This window comes from Andrographis paniculata, unplaced genomic scaffold (genome assembly GCF_009805555.1).
Source record: "Andrographis paniculata isolate CXL003 unplaced genomic scaffold, ASM980555v1 Contig51END, whole genome shotgun sequence".
Classification (NCBI taxonomy): Eukaryota; Viridiplantae; Streptophyta; class Magnoliopsida; order Lamiales; family Acanthaceae; genus Andrographis; species Andrographis paniculata.
Window position 1 is genome coordinate 94,870 of NW_026137586.1, and position 17,653 is coordinate 112,522.

Genomic DNA, 17,653 nt, shown 5'->3' on the forward strand with positions numbered 1-17,653 from the left:
ATAATGTTTGTATTCCCCTTATGTGTAGACATATATATTAATTTTTGGAATAAAAATATTCATAGTGTGCTCTTCTTATCAAAATAAATTGATAATATTTTTTTAAAAAAATTAATATATTATTTACACTAATTATTTTTATATTATTTATATAATTTTTTATATTTTATATAAAAAATATATTTTTTCAAACTAATTCCAAACCGCAGACCAATGGTTTCAAATTCATTTCAGCTTCTTCCTTTCTTTTTTTTTTTCCGCATTTTCCTAAGGTCAACCTCGTCATTTCGCAATTCTTCAATGTGATCAAATCCCTAGTACCATGTGGCAAGACGACACGTCACATGATGACATGGCAAAGGCCGATTGGTTATTGCCTGCAGCCCTTCGTTGGATCTCCGTTTTCATTTTTCACATAGCCGAGCGTGGGGATATATCTCGATAAATCAACAAAATAGTTAATTACACTCTGGCTAACGAATCCAAAGAAAAATTACTCAGTAGTGAGATATACATAAACGGAGAACAAATTCTTCGACATGAAGACCGGCGCTGTTGCATTGAAGGTCGCTTTGGTTTTCCTTGTATCAGCATTCATCGTCGCCTCAGGTAGACGGAAATTTAAGTAGACGCGCCTAGTTTTGTTGTTATTATTTATTTTATTTTTGATTATATTCAAGAAGATGCGTTCTGGAATATTTAGATCTCGATTCATATTTTCTATCCTTGTGCTTACTTCTTATTTAGGTTCTCTTGGTTAAATTATGCAATATGCTTGTTGAATTTTGTGCAATTATTGCTGTGTAGGTTCGGCTAAGAAATCTGTCGATGTGACGGAGCTGCAGATCGGCGTGAAGGTAATTCAGTCATGGAAATGGTTGTGATTGCGTTATTGATTCGTGTATGAATATGATAGGGAACTGCTGTTGAAGTCTGTTATTTTGCTCGGTATGATACCATTCATTGAAGTTAGAAACTTTTGTATATTCGATGCCTTGACTGATGATCAAGGAGCGTGTTAGCTGTAAGCAAATGCACCTGTTGAACTTTGTGTATGGTGCTAAGTATCTCACATTGGATGTGTAAGGGCTACTCCACTTAAAACCAGTTTGTTTTAAGTTGGAACCCCGGATCCCCATCTTAACATGGCATCAGAGTCATGGTACCCGTATTGGGTCTGGATCCTATATGAATTTTCAAGATTATCATATCGAGGGGGAGTGTTAAGTATCTCACATTGGATGTGTAATGTTGGGATTCCCCTACCTTAAAGGGGTGAAGGGCTACCCCACTTACAACCAATTGGTTTTAAGTTGGAACCCCGGATCCCCGTATTAACATATGGCCGTATGTTTAATTCGGAATAATAATAATAATCAAGAGGGTTGTGTGCTCTTGTATGGGTTGAGTAAGCTTATTTTTGTTATTGGGAATGTAACTTTGTAGCCGGAAGGATGTAAGTGTTTATTTTTTGAGTTCAGCTGTGACAATAAGAGTTTACTGGACCTTATTAGTGCAGACAGTAGTACTTCTGACCAATGCTTCGGCCCTTCATTTTACCATGAAGGCATGAACGTTGTTGTTGATCAAATAAATAATTTTAGAATCATTTGACTGGATATAGAAGAACATAGTGTGAAACATGTGGAGGTTAGTCTTAGGGTGGTGGATAAGCTTCTAAGCCTGAAGCTGATAGTCCGATCAAGTGGATCCATTGTACTTGGATACCATCTTTTGTCCATGTATAGTTGAACTAGAGTGCCTTTGGAATCATAATGTGTCATGTAGAGCAATGGAAACAATAAAATTGTCAAGCAGCATTCATATTTAGATTATGAAATTCTTAATGATATGTAAAGTTGTATATTGGAATTAGTGTACCCAGTGTTCTTAATTTTTAACATTGTTGCATATTTCATATGATACTATTGCTTTTACATGTTAGAACTTTTACAGATAAACAATTGCTGGAAACTACCTTCCATTGTGTTGCACTTTTTTTTTATGTGAAACTGACTTATTGATTGTTGCTACAGCACAAGCCTAAAACCTGTGAATTTCATGCTCACAAAGGTGACAATGTGAAGGTGCATTACAAGGTGAGTAACTCACTACTTATTACTCTGCCCTTTATAACCTCCTAAACAACAAGAAGGGCTGTTGAAGTGAATTGACTGCACATTATCAAAGCTTGTTGCAATTTTTGGTGCGTGTGTATCTTGAGCATTACATTTGAGGATTGGGAGAAGTAAAGCTGTTTTCGAATTGTTAGAACTTGGCTTAGTTTTGTCTTTTGGGAGTTATTGCTGATCCACTAACACTTTTGACTGCTAGAAAAATTATTTTACGAAATTAGGGTTATACTTCTGTTTTCAACTACATTTTTGTACTATCCTAATATGTACATTTTTGTACTATCCTGATATGATTGGTGGTCATTCAGAGTTATTTAGTATAAAGCTTATATGTGAATGGAATTTGTGCCGTGTTGATGCCTGATGGTGGCAAAAACTGAAGGATACCTTTCTCTGTAAAACTCACTGTTTATGAGCATTTATTAATCCTAGGAAACATCAACATTGGGAAAATCTTTTTTGATTGAACCTCTTGGCCAGAATTTTGCATGAAGAGTATACGTGTGATCTCTAATGCTAAGCTAGATAGAAATTCCACTTACCAGCAACAAATGGCAGCACGTGTCATTGGGTTTCTAGTTCTAATGTTATGCAAGTGCCACCTCTGTGTTTCTAATTGCCTGCTTTGTTTATGGAAAATTGATCATGTGTGTAGGGTACACTCACAGATGGAACAGTTTTTGATTCAAGCTACGAAAGGGGGGACCCGATTGAATTTGAACTTGGTAGCGGTCAAGTAATCAAAGGTAATTCTTGTTGTTCTTCTACATGGTTCTTCTTTAACATTAAACTTTTGGTGGTCAATTATCCAATATAATATATCTTGTCTTGAGTAGTGCCTGAAGAGCAATTAGTCTACTGCAAAATCAAGAATAGAATAAGAGAACAGAGTTCTAGTCCTCCTGCATTTAGAGTAATACTATATAATTGGACACAACCATTTTCAAAAGTGCTTTTCCAGCTAATGAAAGTATTATTGCACTATCTGGAACAGAGTAATGAATGATGACATGGTGTTTCTCAGGATGGGATCAAGGATTATTGGGGATGTGCGTTGGCGAGAAGCGGAAACTAAAAATCCCTTCTAAACTGGGTTATGGCGAACAAGGGTCCCCACCAACCATTCCAGGTAACCTAAAGGATAGAAATATGAAGAAATAAATTTGATAAAAGATCGCACCCTAAAGAGTTATCCAAATGCAAGTATGCTCAAGCTAAACTAGGTTTGTGCTTGGCTTGAACTCAGAAAGAAAATATTTTGTGTCCAGCCTAAGCTCGAATCGACCTGATCTCACTTCCTATTACAATTTCCGGTTCTCTCAAAAATCATGAAACTGATCTGATTGTGGGGGCACACTTGCAGGTGGTGCAACACTCATCTTCGAGACGGAGCTGGTATCAGTGAATGGGAAGCCATCGACAGACAACAAAGCAGCAGATGATAGTGAACTGTAAGAAAACCATATATAGGTTTGTGGCGACTTTGCAAGGGTAGACTTACAGCAGTTTCCTCATATTTTTCATCCTATGAAGTTTTTTACTATGCTGCCTCTTATCTATGTATCTGTGAGATGGACGATCGATCAATCCTCCTTGTATGTTTAGGGGCAGATTTCTCATTGAATGAATGATGAATGTTCCGACACGGATTTATTACAGGACCTGCATGCTTTTTATTTATCTCAGTAAGATTATTGTTATGCCTGGGATACCACAAACACAATGCAAATGTCTTTGCAAATCAATTTCCTGAAGCAGTTATGTCACCGTTAATTAATACCTACACTCTTCAAATTTATTATTATTATTATTAGTTTTTTGTAATTTTTTTTTTTAAAAATAAATTTATCATTATATTTAAAAGAATAAGAAAATATGAAAAATTGTAAAAATGAAGACAATTATGCGACCGATAATTTTGTTGTATTTACTGTTGTCATAATTCTTTAAAAAATGAATTTATCATTATATTTAAAAGAATAAGAAAATATAAAAAAATGACAAATCCGTGATAGGTTAAATAAAGATAAATAAATAAATGGATCTGGATTAATATTAAATAAATAATCTCTGGAATGATCGTGAGCTTTCTTTCCCCAAAGCGTAAGCAAACGCAAGCATATGGGATGATATTATGATACATCGCACACTCGCCTAAACCCTCGTAGAACTCTCTAGAACTTATCCCCCGCCCCCACTCTTCCCCTATTTGATCTCCTCCCACGCACTCTCGCCTCCCCGTCTTCTGCAATTCGCATTCTTCCGAGTTGAGTTAGAGTTGAGTTGAGCTGTTCTGTGCTGATGGAGGACGATTTCGATATGCCGCCTGCCGAGGGGATGGACGAGGACATGGATCTGCCCGAGGCCAGTACTTACATGAAAGTTGGAGAGCAGAAGGAGATCGGCTCCGATGGCTTGAAGAAGAAGCTCGTCAAGGAAGGTGAAGGCTGGGACACCCCCGAGAATGGCGATGAAGTTCAAGGTAGGTCCTTACTTGATTTGATTCGAGTTGATGACTTTACCCTCAGCTATCCGTTTTCCATTTTGCTTGCTTTTATCTCATACTTGTGTGGCTGATTCGTTGATGACGGATGTTCTCCCGATGCGATTTGACTGCAGTTCATTACACGGGGACTTTGCTTGACGGTACTAAATTCGATTCGAGTCGCGACAGGGGAGATCCATTCAAGTTCACTCTCGGTCAAGGTTTGCGGATTTCCGTTTCCTTTCCCTTCTGATGTTCGACTGATTTGGCTCTTGTTTCCTTGATGCTTCGTCTTGCTACTTACCGACCTGCTTTCTGAAAATTACTTGCTTCCGGTTGAGAATAACCAATAAAGCTAATATATATAATACGACAATATCCTCAACTAATTGCAACGCCAAAGCATTACGCTCTCTTTAATTTTCCACCCTTCATCTTAAACGAAACTACATTACATTCATCAGTTGTCGGTATCTAGAGCATGAAAGCCTAAATGTAAAGCCTCTTTGAATCCTCTCTTGACAGGGCAAGTAATCAAGGGATGGGATCAAGGTATCAAGACGATGAAAAAGGGAGAAAATGCCATATTCACCATACCTCCCCAATTAGCCTATGGGGAATCAGGTTCTCCCCCTACCATTCCTCCAAATGCAACTTTGCAGTTCGATGTTGAGCTACTTTCATGGGTCAGTGTTAAGGACATCTGCAAAGATGGTGGGATATTCAAGAAAATCCTTAAAGAGGGAGAGAAATGGGAGAACCCCAAGGATCGGGACGAGGTGCTAGGTGAGTGTATTGTTACATGTTCTGGGCTGATGTTCAATCAATGCAATCATTCTATGATGTTAACAGGACCAACTCACTTATACTCAAATGTGTTGGGAAGATATATCATTTATATAATACTTTCACACTTTATTCATAGAGTGGTGAAAGTTGGATTGTTCAGTATTATCGTTAAATTCTGTAGTTTGCATGCACGCTCGTTTACACTAAATTATAGAATTGATTAATAGGGAGATGTACATGTATTTTTTCATATCTAACTCCTATTTTTGGAATGCAATTGTTTCAGTCAAATATGAGGCACAATTGGAGGACGGAACAGTTGTTTCAAAATCAGACAGTGTTGAATTTACTGTTCAGGAAGGTGTGTACAAGATGATCTCCATGGTGGCCGTTGTTGACTATTGTTTTTCTTCCCTCTTAAATTCTTATTGATGGGGTTCGCTTTGAATCAGGTCACTTTTGCCCTGCTCTATCCAAGGCTGTTAAAACTATGAAGAAAGGCGAGAAGGTCCTGCTTACAGTCAAACCCCAATGTAAGATAAATGAGTTACAGAAATTTATATGAAATCTTGATTCAGATTGGATATGGTTTTAACTTTTAAGCTAATCTGTGTAATGGTTGCAGATGCCTTTGGTGAAGCTGGAAAACCTGCCTCTGGTGATGGAAATGCTGTTCCTCCCAATGCCACATTGAATATTGTTTTGGAGCTGCTGTCCTGGAAGACAGTTAGCAATGTCACTGATGATGAGAAAGTCGTGAAGAAGATACTAAAAGAGGGGGAGGGATATGAGCGCCCGAATGAAGGAGCTGTTGTTAAATGTAACAAGCCCCTTTTCCTGTCCCACTATAATATCATCTTATAGTATTAATTCTACTAGTTATAAATTTTAAAGTTGATGACAGCTATACAGATGTCAACTAGCGTGGCAAAATCTTGTGGGGGCTCAAATTGCAACGATGTAATTAATATGAAACTGTAAATGGGGGTCCCAAAATCAATCTATTTCAGTGGAACTAAAAATTAGGTGGTGTAAACATTATGTGTGTGGGGTTGGTCTGCTACTGACTTGTTTCATATGGTTGTGCAGTGAAATTGATTGGAAAGCTGCATGATGGCACTGTCTTTGTTAAGAAAGGCCAGAGTGACAACGAAGAGGATCTTTTCGAATTCAAGACGGATGAAGGTATTGATACAGTACTATTTCTCTCTGTGGACTTCAAACTCTTGATTGTATCATAAAGTATGTCTGTTGTTGACTTCTAACAGAGCAAGTTATTGAGGGGTTGGACCGGGCTGTGGTGGGGATGAAAAAGGGAGAGGTGGCGCTGTTGACTATTGCCCCTGAATATGCTTTTGGTGCATCTGGGTCTCAACAAGAATTGGCTGTTGTCCCTCCAAACGCAACAGTGTTATATGAAGCCGAGCTTGTCTCTTTTGTTAAGGTTGGTGTTGAATTGATCCTATCACGAGTATGGTACATTTTAGATGCATTTGTAACATGTGATTAAATTGGTGGTTTCTTTTTACAGGAGAAAGAGTCGTGGGATATGAGCACTGAAGAAAAAATTGAGGCAGCAGGAAAGAAAAAGGAGGAAGGGAATGGACTTTTCAAGGCTGGGAAGTATGCGAGGGCCTCCAAGAGATACGAAAAGGTAATTAGTTTTTGCAAAGATGTTTGAAATGAATGTATGGGCGCTATTGTGATTGATATGTTAGTTGAACTGAAGGATGACTTGTTTATATATGTTACATGCTCTGCGTGCTGGTGATTGAAAGAAGAAAAAAAGAAAAAAGGAAATGAATTAATACTGCTATTGCTACAGGCAGCGAAGTTTATCGAATACGACACCTCATTCAGCGAGGAGGAGAAGAAGCAGTCGAAGGCCCTGAAGATAAGTTGCAACTTGAACAATGCAGCATGCAAGTTGAAACTGAAGGAGTACAAGCAGGCAGAGAAGCTGTGTAGCAAGGTTTGATGTCATCCATCCTCGTTTTCAATTCAATTCAATTGAATTATGGATGTATGTGTGCATAGTGGTGTTATGACGATATGTGTTGGGTGGGGGTGGCAGGTGCTGGAGCTGGAGAGCACGAACGTGAAGGCCCTGTACAGAAGGGCACAGGCATACATGAACATGGCCGATCTGGACTTGGCTGAATTGGACATCAAGAAAGCCCTTGAGATAGATCCAGACAACAGGTAGGTGGTGAATGGTGATCAATCAAATAGTAGTAGTATAGTAGTACTGGGAATGGGAATGGGAATGGGAATGGAATGCCCTCTCTGTCCTTGTCATGGTATTTTCATGGGCGGGTTCATTTATTTAAGACATTGGATTGTGTTGTGGTGTGGCAGGGAGGTGAAGGCGGAGTACAAGACTCTGAAGGAGAAGGTGAAAGAATACAACAAGAAGGATGCCAAATTCTACGGGAACATGTTTGCCAAGCTAACCAGCAGCAGCAGCAGCAGCAAGGCAAAGGATGCTGCTGCTGAGCCGATGAGCATCGACAGCAAGGCATAGACAGAGAGAGTTTGTGGGGTGGGGGTTTTTTTCCTTGTTGTGTTTTTCTTTCTGCTCCGGTGATGATGGTGCACACTTGTTCTACCTGCTTTATTGCTAGAACTGAGTGAGGGAGAGGGGGGGAGAGAGAGTGTGTGTGGTTGAGTCACACTACATGTAACAACAGAACATTGCTGCTTACTATTATTCTATTCATCATCATAACTTGACCGGGACGCATATGCTCGACTCAACGCCCGTAACAATAATACACACACTCAACTCTGCTCCGTTTAGTGTGTGTGCCGGACACGCACAAAAAATAGAACACATTGGTGTTTAGCTGCACACGCAGGCAGAGGAGGGTGGCCGGATTAGCTGCTTTTTTACAACCTGTCCCTGTCCCCTCCCCATGCTATGCTGCTTGATGGCTGGCTGCTGCTTCACTCACCCACTTACTAACCACCCAATCCAATCACAAGAAAGTAGTGGGCATTAACCGTAACTGTTAAGTTATATATAATCGCCCCAAGCCAGCCAGCCTCGCGAACAAACATTAAAGTAAACTAATAAGAGCATCCCACTCCCCCCTGTATGGAGACAGTGTCTGTAGATGCAGATAGCTGCTGCTGTGATGTCTCCTCCTCCTCCTCTATGTTTGGTGGTGGCGGCGGCGGCGGTGGTGGTATGACCGACCGACTAGCTAGGTGGTGACCTGTTCGCCGACCAAGTCCAGACCGACCACGAGGAACGTGATCCCTTGGAACAGGAGGAAGTAGAAGTGGATGCCCTGCGCCGACAGCAGGCTCCTCACCGACGCCGTCAGCAGGATGATGGAGATCGCCAGCTCCTTCCTGTATACCCGATTCGCCTTCCTCCTCCTCTTCTCCCCCTCCTTCTTCTTCGCAATCATCATCATCCTGTTCTTCTTCTTCCTCAGCTCCTCCAGCTTGTTGAGATCAGCCAGGGACGATTCCGACGTCGACTTATGAGGAGGAGGAGGATGAGGAGGAACGGCGGAGGACTGGCTGCCTCCATCATCATCATCATCATCATCATAATCATCACCATCATCAATATCATATTCAGCAGCACCAGCACCAGCACCACCCACAAGTGCAAGTGCAACCAAGTCTGCCTCGGAGGAGGACCGGCTCCCTGACTTCTTGGTGACGACCCACTCGTAGGCGCTCCGGAAGTGGAGGAGGCCGGAGAGCATGGCGTTGAACTTGGTGACGGACATGGTGTTCTCGAACAGCAGGTAGGGGACGAGGAAGGGGAAAGACTCGGCCGGGGACGGGAGGGGGAGGATGTTGAGGATGGAGATGAGGCCCGGCACGTAGCAGACCACCCACTGGGGCAGCTGGGCCTCGGGCATGAACATGGTCAGCGGGAGCACGATGCAGAAGAGCGTGAACGAGTAGAACGGGAGCACCATCTTCCGGAGGAGGAAGAAGAGGAATACCAGGTTCGCCTTCTGCATCACCCCCATCTGCCAATTCAATTCATCAATTAAATGAGACTGCAAATATCTCTCAAGTATGTGGTGGTATCAAACATCTGATTAAATCAGATGTTGTTTAATAGCTACCTTGGAGTGCAGCAGTATGTCGCGGAAGCACAGCCGGAACAGCTGCATCGGCCCCGAGTGCCACCGGTGCTGCTGCTTCTTGTAGGCTTCATACGACTCCGGGAGTTCGCATATGCACTGCCATTAACAGCCATCATATAATAGGGTATGTGGTATTACTTCATTCATTAAAAAGCTTGCTACTCTAATTAATACCATCAAATGAAATATTTAACCTTGACGTGGTTGAGGTAAATGAACTTCCAGCCGCACATGTGAGCGCGGACAGCCACGTCCATGTCCTCCACGGTGGTCCTGTCGAGCCAGCCCCCGCAGTCCTCCAGGGCTTTGATCCTCCAGACGCCCGCGGTGCCGTTGAAGCCGAAGAAGTTGATGAACCACCCGTTGACTTGCTGCTCCACCTCGAAGTGGAAGGCCAGGTTTATGTACTGCAGCCGGGTCAGCAAGTTCTCTTCTTTGTTCACAAACTCCCACCTGGCTTGCACCAGTGCCACGTCGTCTTTCCCCTTCCATAATCAAGAATGGATGTATTCAAACATACATGACATGCATCAGGTAGGCAGGCAGGCGCTCATATATCATGCGTACCTTGAAGTACGGGATGGTGCTCTTCAAGAAGTCCGGTGCGGGCTGGAAGTCGGCGTCGAAGATGGCCACAAACTCATAATCCTTGACGTAGTCGCATCTCATGGCAGCATTGAGGTTCCCGGCCTTGTAGCCTGTGCGGACAAGGCGGTGCCTGTACACGATGTTCACCCCTCTCTGCTGCCACTTGTGGACCTCCACCCTGATGAGCGACTGAACATCCGCAATGTCGGAGTCATCCAGTATCTGCACCAGCACTCTATCCCTTGGCCAGTCCTGAGCGCACACCGCGCCAATCGATAGCTGGTACACCTGATGAATCCATGCACATCACAACACACGCCCAGAGCAGAGATACATAGATAATAGATCAACAACATTAACTATCTCAACTTCTACTCAAGATGAAATGCATTCCCTATCTATCTGTAACGGAGAATGTAATATAATCCTATACTATACAGAAGTAATTATGTAGCACAATTAAGAAATAAACATGCAGTAAATCCTACACACAGAGGCCATTAGCTCCTTCTTATGTGCAGAAAACTTGACTCCAATTCCTAAGCATAAGTTCTTGGATAATCAGGAACCTCGGAGAAAACACTATTTACATTCAAAAATATCACATCAACTTCTATTTATATTATATCAAACAACTCTTTAAATTTAATTTTTTACTATTCAAAGATCTAAACCCAAAATCCCAAGCCCACAGACAAACACACCCAAGTTTCTCTAATTGTTTTGTGAGCCTACGCCTACGGTTTCATTTACTCGCACATAAAGATTTGAGGAATAATCCAGTTACAAAGTTGAAATTCAAGGCTCTCTGGATGGATGCAAGCAAGAGATATGGTATTGTAGGAGAAAAAGAAAGACACCAATCGTACAAGAATGAATAACAAACAGATAGTACATCCTAAATCAATTAGCAACCCAGATTACTGCATGTCATATATATTTCATTTAGCTGCTCGGAATGGTACCCAACTACTTAGACGAGGCTTAGTTGCTGCTTTGATCGAAGACTGATTGATTGAATCACAAACTGGACTTGTCAATTGACTAAATATATATTCTAAACGAGACATATATAAGTAAATAAATCAAGGCTTAGCTTCCATGAACAAGTAAGTGATCAGCTCTGGGAACATAAATTTAACACTCTCCACTACAGACTCTACTAAAAACACATCAAACAGATTGAATTGAAGCAGAGACCAGAAAACCTACATGGTCTTACCTCCCTCTCATTGCACATTGGGATCTGAATCAGCACCATCGGATAGTCGCGGGCGTTCAAACCGTTCTCCACATCCTGCTCGTAATCAATCTCCGCGCTAGGTTTTAATCCCCTGAGCTTAATGTAGAAGCAACCGAGAACCAAAATAAATCGATCCAGAGACTGTACTAAGAAGAGCACGACGCACAGATTCGCGAACCTCTGCAACAGCGGGGCCAAATAGTTTGCCCTAATTTCCAACCACTTGGCGTAGATGTACTCCACTGAATCCTCGACTCCCACTTCCAGAGTCGGCGGAGTGAAATGAAATCCCCTAAAATAGGCGACGAGCTCCAGCGAGAGAAGGAACACGCTCAGCGCCAGGAACAATTTAATAATCTTATAAAACCTCGATTCCGGTCGCGGCCGCCCCGGCGCGGCAGCGAGGCGGCGATTGGCGGTGCGGATAGTGGAGGCGAAGCCGTTTGTGAGGACAGCAACGTAGTTGGCGACGGTTTGCAGCTTGTGGATGTAAATCCACGAGAGCTGTCGCGCGCTGCGCGATCGTCCGCCTTTCTCGGCGGCGGCGGGGGGCGAGGGCGGGTTGTGGAGGGTGGCAATATTCTCCAACCGTGTATCCTTGGAGGCGGACCGGTCGTCGGACACATCGTCCGTGGCGGCGCGTTGCTTGTTCCACCATTCCTGAAACTCGTGGTTAGGGGGATGAGACATGTAGATGTACGTACGTAGGCAGATGTGGAAGCGGTGGACTACGGCAGCAACGGCGGTGGAGGATGACGAAGCGGTGGCATGGCTGGCGGAGAGTAGTGAGAGAGAGAGAGAGAGAGAGCAGAGGGGAACGTCGATCGGAATGGGATCCGAAGACGATGGACGAGGAAACAGAAGAACCAAAGGTAATACGTCAATCTCGCTATATATATATATATATATATATTCTGCATGCAGTTTTTGTTTTCTACTCTATTAATTATAATTATATTTATATGAGTTTAGGGTTTGTTCTTTAACAATAGACAATATTGCCTAGTGAAAATTTATGACATCTTTGGCATTTTATTTTATTTTTTATAAAATAATTGTATATATAATAGTATGTTTGTAATGTAAATAAAAGTTAAGATTTTTGCATTAGTATATATTTATTTTTATAAAATAGAAAATATACAAATGAAAATGATAAAAAAAAAGTAACTTAAATTGAGACAGGTAAAATATATTTTATTGTCACACAAAAAAATTATAAAATATTATTTTTATATCACTATGTAATTCTCTATTCCTTATGCTTCATTAAAAATAAAAATATTTCCTCCGGCGGTCCAGATAAATTATCATTTTTTTTAAAATATAATTATATATTTTAATCATATATTTTATTTTATAATTTATAATTTATTATTTTAATTAAATTATTTAATTATTTTAATTTTAATTTATAATTATTTTTTGCTAACATATTTCTTAGCTACTTACTACTTAGCGCGTAATACCATACCTAAAATTTTGTGTCCCACTTACACTAGACAAATTAGTTGGAAGTTAAAGGAGTATATCTCAAACAAAAACACTTGACAAACAAACTCAATATATATATATATATATATAAATATTAAATATATTTGATTAGATGGAGAGGATATATATTTATCAAGTGGCGCTTCCTTCCATATAATTTTTTGCTAATTATGTGCCTTTTCAAAATGATGGAGGTGTGACCGGGAGGGAGGGCTCCACAAGGGCTTATAAATTACTGTAAAAGGCAACAAATTGACAAAGGGACAAAATTAAATATAGCCTTATCTCTTAACTGCTTTTACATTATCCATAGTACAAAGTGGGCCCTTCTTGCCCTTTATTGTCCATATATTTTCATTAATAAAATTAAAAATAATCCCAATAAAAAAAAAAACACTTATTTTCATTTTGATAAAAGTATTTATTCCAATCCAAACTACAGAGTAAATCACAGAAGATTACTTTGTATATTCATTTTTATTTCATAATTTTTTTATTTTTTCTTCATAGTTCCCTTTTATTGCTTTTTTCAAAAATATTTATATACTATTTTGTATACATTTTTCTGTCAAAACAATGCACCTAACCTAACACTCTTTTCCGCTTTAATAATTTTACATAAATAAATAACACATTAATGTAATAATGCATTTGTTTTCAAAACAAAAAAACTCACTTGTTATTCTTTAATCTCATTCATGAAGAATATTGCATAGTGATAGTAAAATACAACTTTATTTATTTACAAATATGGTAAATAAAACTAGTTTATAATTATATGATACACACAAATTTATAATCGAAATATTTAAATGGTAACAAAGCTCTTTCAATAAAACTCAGAGTTTGCTTAGTTGTAATTTCAATTCATTTAAAATAAAATATTGATTTGAAATTGTATTTAAATAATATTTTTATTTTATTTTATATATAAAAAAAAAACAAATATATTTTTATTAATGATTGAATAGTAATAATTTTTTATTACTTTTAAAAAAAAATTTGAAGAAACAAACAAGCTCGCTATTGCATATACATACTAGGTAGTTAAAACCAATGATGTTCCAATATAGGTGAAAAAGAATAGGATTATGAGGATCTTATCAAATAGAATCTGGATCTTACATACATAACAAAATTTTAATCTTGATACTCTATTATTTTGTAAAACTGTTATTCAAGATAGTATATACATACATATATATAAGATACAATACTCTATATGACTTTAGAATATGACAAATTTACTACATTTGCCTCAAATTCAAATTCAAATTCGAGAATATACATATATATATATATATGTTTTAAAAAGTAAAATTAAGTATAATATTCTAATCTACAAATAAGTAGTATTAATTTATAATAATAATCTTAGATCCCAATATTCGTATGTATTCAAAATTTATTTTAGAGCAATTTTAAAAAGAGTGGTTGATGTCCTGTTGTGCATGTAGATTGTAGATGGATGGATGGAGGAGTGCAGCAAGTAATACCTTACGGTGCAGGTGAACCGCACCTGATTTCCGCCGTCGTAGCAACGTGCATTTGCCGCGTACGTTCTCGAAAGGATAATGCTCGGAAGACAATAATAATAATAAATTATGAAAAACGACAAAATATTTAATCATATTATTTGATTTTATAATAGTACTAAGTAGTAGGAGTATATTATTATTATTATTAACCAATAAGCAGGGGAATATTAATATATTATCGCGTCGTAATATTATATTCCCTTGCCCTTCATCGTGTACGCGCCGTCGACGGGCACCGCAGCCGGACGCCGTTAGCGGCGGCGTCAAAACCGACGGCGCATCGATATGTGGAGAAACTCGGTTTCGCCGACGCCGGAAAGAGGTTGGTGGTGCGCCGGTACGGTCCGAGCCACTTGTTCAGCATGAAACGGTGTTTCCTCCACGGCGGAAGATGGAGACCGCCGCTCTTCAGCGATCTCTTCGCACCGTCGCTCATAGCCTTCAAAATCTGCCTCAGATCGTCGATTTGGCCGACGAAGACCCTCGGCAAACACCGCAATAACCGCCTGTACGAATCCGTTGGCCGCGCGATCTCGAACTCGGCCGAGAAATCCAGATCGACGAAATACCTCGCCGAATCCGAATCCTTCCTGACGACTACATCGATGAACTCGTAGCTCCCTGCGCTCAGTCCGCCGGACTTGTCCCACTTGGTCTTGCAGATGGCCGCATTGTAGCCGCCGCAATCTCTCAGAAATGCCATGACATTCCTCCGCATCATCACAACATCCGAGTCCGACGGTTTCGCAAACGCCAACACCTGCAGAGCTCTGAGAACGTGAGATTCGAGCAAGACCTTGACCTCATCCGTCCGATCCAGCACGATCGATTCAATCAGATCCACATTCCTGAAAATCGAGCCGTACATTGACGGATCGCGCTCCGGATCGGAGCTATCGCCCGCTTCCTCCGTCCACTCTCCGTCGACGTCGCACGAGACGCCGAAACCGTAGAAAAGCTCGGAGAAACTACTCGACGAGGCGACGTCGTCGCTTTCGCCGCTGTGTTCGCTGCCGCTGCTGACGTCATCCGCCGGCGTGGCATGATCCCAGCTGATGATCCGCGCCTTGGCCTCATCATCCAACGGAAAAGCTCCTCTCTTCATTTTCTCCGTATATGTATGTGTATCTATTTTTCACCCACTCCGGTGCGCTGCCTGCCCTGCTCCAAACTCAAGGCGGTGGTTTTCGCTTTATTATATATGAGATAAAGCTACGGAATTTTTAAGGAATATTCCGTATTAAAATATATATATAATTGTAATTAAAAATTACTAATGATTATATTACGTGCTGGAAAAAGGATATGCCGAAGGTGTATCCCTCCCGGTTGAGGGAGGGTTCCAACTTTAAATTTAAAACACCTAGGCATATCCCATTGGAGGGAGTCTCCCCTTCTCTTCTCTTCTAGGCCTAATAACTTATATATTAGGGGAATTCCTACCATGTCGGACAATATTCAAGATTTCTCCTTGAGATGATAATCTCGAGGATTCAAATCCAATACGGGCATACGGGCACCATGATTCTGATACCATGTTAAGAAGGGATTCGGACATTCAATCCAAAACCAATTGATGATAGGTGGAATGACCCTTCATTCATATATATATATATTAGGGGAGTTCCCAGATATTTAGCAATGTGGGACAATATTCAGAGCCCGTCTGGATCTGGTCGGAGGATCCAATCTGATCTCATGTTTTTTAAGGTAATCAAGGCGCGTACCTGATCAGAAATGCAATCATCCTTTTTGTATAGATTTATGAAATACTCCTTATAAGTTAATTTTAACTGCACCGTTTATTTTTGTGCTAACTAAAAACCAAACTATAAATTCTTCATTGAAATATTTAAGCATTTGTTTACTTTTTTTTTTTTGTAATTTTATTTACATACATTTATACAAACAAACCATCTAATTAAAAAATATTTTTTCAGCATCTTTTCTTTCTTAATTTAAAAAATAAAATAAATACGCTTTACATAAAAAAAATCTTAAATTCAACACGTTTTTATACAAGTATTCAAATTTTATAAGGTGCGAAGTTACATACTGTATTTGTTTATACTGACATATTTACATGTTGATTTATAAACTCCATCTTAGCTGTAAGTCTATATTATTGAATTATGTAAATAAGTTATTAGTATTGAATTATATTAGTACATAGAAGATTTATTAAGAATGAGATCGTCGGCCCTCTTCTCTACCCAGTCTCACCACGCTCCTAGCTAGCTAACTACACAAAGTGACGGGTATATATATCTTATACAGCGTGTATTAGAAGGATTTGGGAGGGTGGGTAGATGAGGCGGACGATCCCATCCCGATTTATTAATATTGGAATCGTATATAAGTGATCAATTGTGACAGCTACTCCATGCAGGCAAATCGAATTCCACCACGTGGATTACAACCACCCGTCTGGCGCGAGCGTGGCACGTGCCGGCACGTGGATAAGCGCTTGTCCATCAGTCCAAAAACCCTCACCCTGGCTGATTTGGTAAAATATTTTTATAATAAAAATTCCCTAAAATTTGCGTAACATTATTGAAATTAATTTCGTCCACGGTCTTAAAATAAAACAAAAGGAGTAGTACCAGTAGATTGCAAGTTGGGGGAACTAGAATTGACTTGTTGGCTTCTGGAATGGACAACCAAGGGCATGGCCTTTGGCGGGCACAAAAGGCTGAGGGAGGCGGGGTTCAATCGACACGTGTCATCCTCACAGCGTGACAGATCGATCTATTCCCTTATTCCACCACCATAGAATTCAAACTCATTCATTATGGCTGCCTCCAATAAATTCAAAATATACTTTATTTGATGAATTAGTATATTTATATTCTTTATTAGTATACACATACTTATTAGAGTTTTTTTTATTATTATTATTTAATTATATAAATTAGAATACCACTCGATAGATACTACACATTTGAGTTCAAAACTAAAATACTCGGATTTATTTATTTGATTTGAATAACACCCCTTCTAGGTAAGTAAGAACATTACTAAATTAATCAGCTTTGGACAGGTGGTTATCGAGGCAGATTTAATTTCAATTATTAATTGTATAAAATAATTGGCGTATCAGCTTTCTTAATCTTATCCATATCCAAATATGAATAATGCTCCTTGCCCTGGCCCACTTGTAGACTGAACAATTATATTTTGATTTAACAATATTTTTTTTTTTTTAAAAAAAAAGGTAAAATAAATGGACCAATGAAGTTACTATTGTCTGAAAATGACCTTTTTAG

The 17,653-nt window shown here is 39.7% G+C and overlaps 4 protein-coding genes across 4 annotated transcripts; 2 read left to right on the forward strand and 2 right to left on the reverse strand.

Moving 5' to 3' along the window:
- Window positions 1-432: 432 nt before the first annotated feature.
- Window positions 433-3,835, forward strand: LOC127253496 (FK506-binding protein 2-like). Its single transcript, XM_051278119.1, has 6 exons — window positions 433-609; window positions 808-857; window positions 2,037-2,099; window positions 2,791-2,881; window positions 3,160-3,264; window positions 3,499-3,835. Exons 1-6 carry the CDS (start codon window positions 540-542, stop codon window positions 3,588-3,590), a joined length of 471 nt encoding a protein of 156 aa, XP_051134076.1. The 5' UTR covers window positions 433-539; the 3' UTR covers window positions 3,591-3,835.
- A 446-nt stretch (window positions 3,836-4,281) lies between these two features.
- Window positions 4,282-8,152, forward strand: LOC127253908 (peptidyl-prolyl cis-trans isomerase FKBP62-like). Its single transcript, XM_051278714.1, has 12 exons — window positions 4,282-4,617; window positions 4,755-4,841; window positions 5,146-5,406; window positions 5,696-5,770; window positions 5,862-5,942; window positions 6,035-6,229; window positions 6,499-6,594; window positions 6,678-6,853; window positions 6,941-7,063; window positions 7,235-7,381; window positions 7,484-7,611; window positions 7,768-8,152. The coding sequence occupies exons 1-12, from the start codon at window positions 4,437-4,439 to the stop codon at window positions 7,931-7,933; spliced, it is 1,716 nt and encodes a 571-aa protein (XP_051134671.1). The 5' UTR covers window positions 4,282-4,436; the 3' UTR covers window positions 7,934-8,152.
- LOC127253907 (probable xyloglucan glycosyltransferase 6) lies at window positions 8,089-12,213 on the reverse strand. Its single transcript, XM_051278713.1, has 5 exons — window positions 11,335-12,213; window positions 10,092-10,400; window positions 9,719-10,009; window positions 9,504-9,620; window positions 8,089-9,404 (listed from the first exon to the last, which is right to left on the reverse strand). Exons 1-5 carry the CDS (start codon window positions 12,043-12,045, stop codon window positions 8,616-8,618), a joined length of 2,217 nt encoding a protein of 738 aa, XP_051134670.1. The 5' UTR covers window positions 12,046-12,213; the 3' UTR covers window positions 8,089-8,615.
- A 2,056-nt stretch (window positions 12,214-14,269) lies between these two features.
- On the reverse strand, window positions 14,270-15,795 carry LOC127253909 (uncharacterized). The gene has a single exon (XM_051278715.1). It carries the CDS (start codon window positions 15,490-15,492, stop codon window positions 14,596-14,598), a length of 897 nt encoding a protein of 298 aa, XP_051134672.1. The 5' UTR covers window positions 15,493-15,795; the 3' UTR covers window positions 14,270-14,595.
- Window positions 15,796-17,653: the final 1,858 nt, after the last annotated feature.

Bases quoted from the DNA above. Each gene is read 5' to 3' on its own strand.
- LOC127253909 (XM_051278715.1), bottom strand. From the start codon at position 15,492: ATGAAGAGAGGAGCTTTTCCGTTGGATGATGAGGCCAAGGCGCGGATC.
- LOC127253908 (XM_051278714.1), top strand. From the start codon at position 4,437: ATGGAGGACGATTTCGATATGCCGCCTGCCGAGGGGATGGACGAGGAC. The intron at 4,618-4,754 runs GTAGGTCCTTAC...ATTTGACTGCAG, and splicing joins GAATGGCGATGAAGTTCAAG to TTCATTACACGGGGACTTTG. The intron at 5,771-5,861 runs GTGTGTACAAGA...GCTTTGAATCAG, and splicing joins TGAATTTACTGTTCAGGAAG to GTCACTTTTGCCCTGCTCTA.
- LOC127253907 (XM_051278713.1), bottom strand. From the start codon at position 12,045: ATGTCTCATCCCCCTAACCACGAGTTTCAGGAATGGTGGAACAAGCAA. The intron at 10,401-11,334 runs GTAAGACCATGT...TGGATTCATCAG, and splicing joins CAATGTGCAATGAGAGGGAG to GTGTACCAGCTATCGATTGG. The intron at 10,010-10,091 runs GTACGCATGATA...TGATTATGGAAG, and splicing joins GCACCATCCCGTACTTCAAG to GGGAAAGACGACGTGGCACT.
- LOC127253496 (XM_051278119.1), top strand. From the start codon at position 540: ATGAAGACCGGCGCTGTTGCATTGAAGGTCGCTTTGGTTTTCCTTGTA. The intron at 610-807 runs GTAGACGGAAAT...ATTGCTGTGTAG, and splicing joins AGCATTCATCGTCGCCTCAG to GTTCGGCTAAGAAATCTGTC. The intron at 2,100-2,790 runs GTGAGTAACTCA...TCATGTGTGTAG, and splicing joins ATGTGAAGGTGCATTACAAG to GGTACACTCACAGATGGAAC.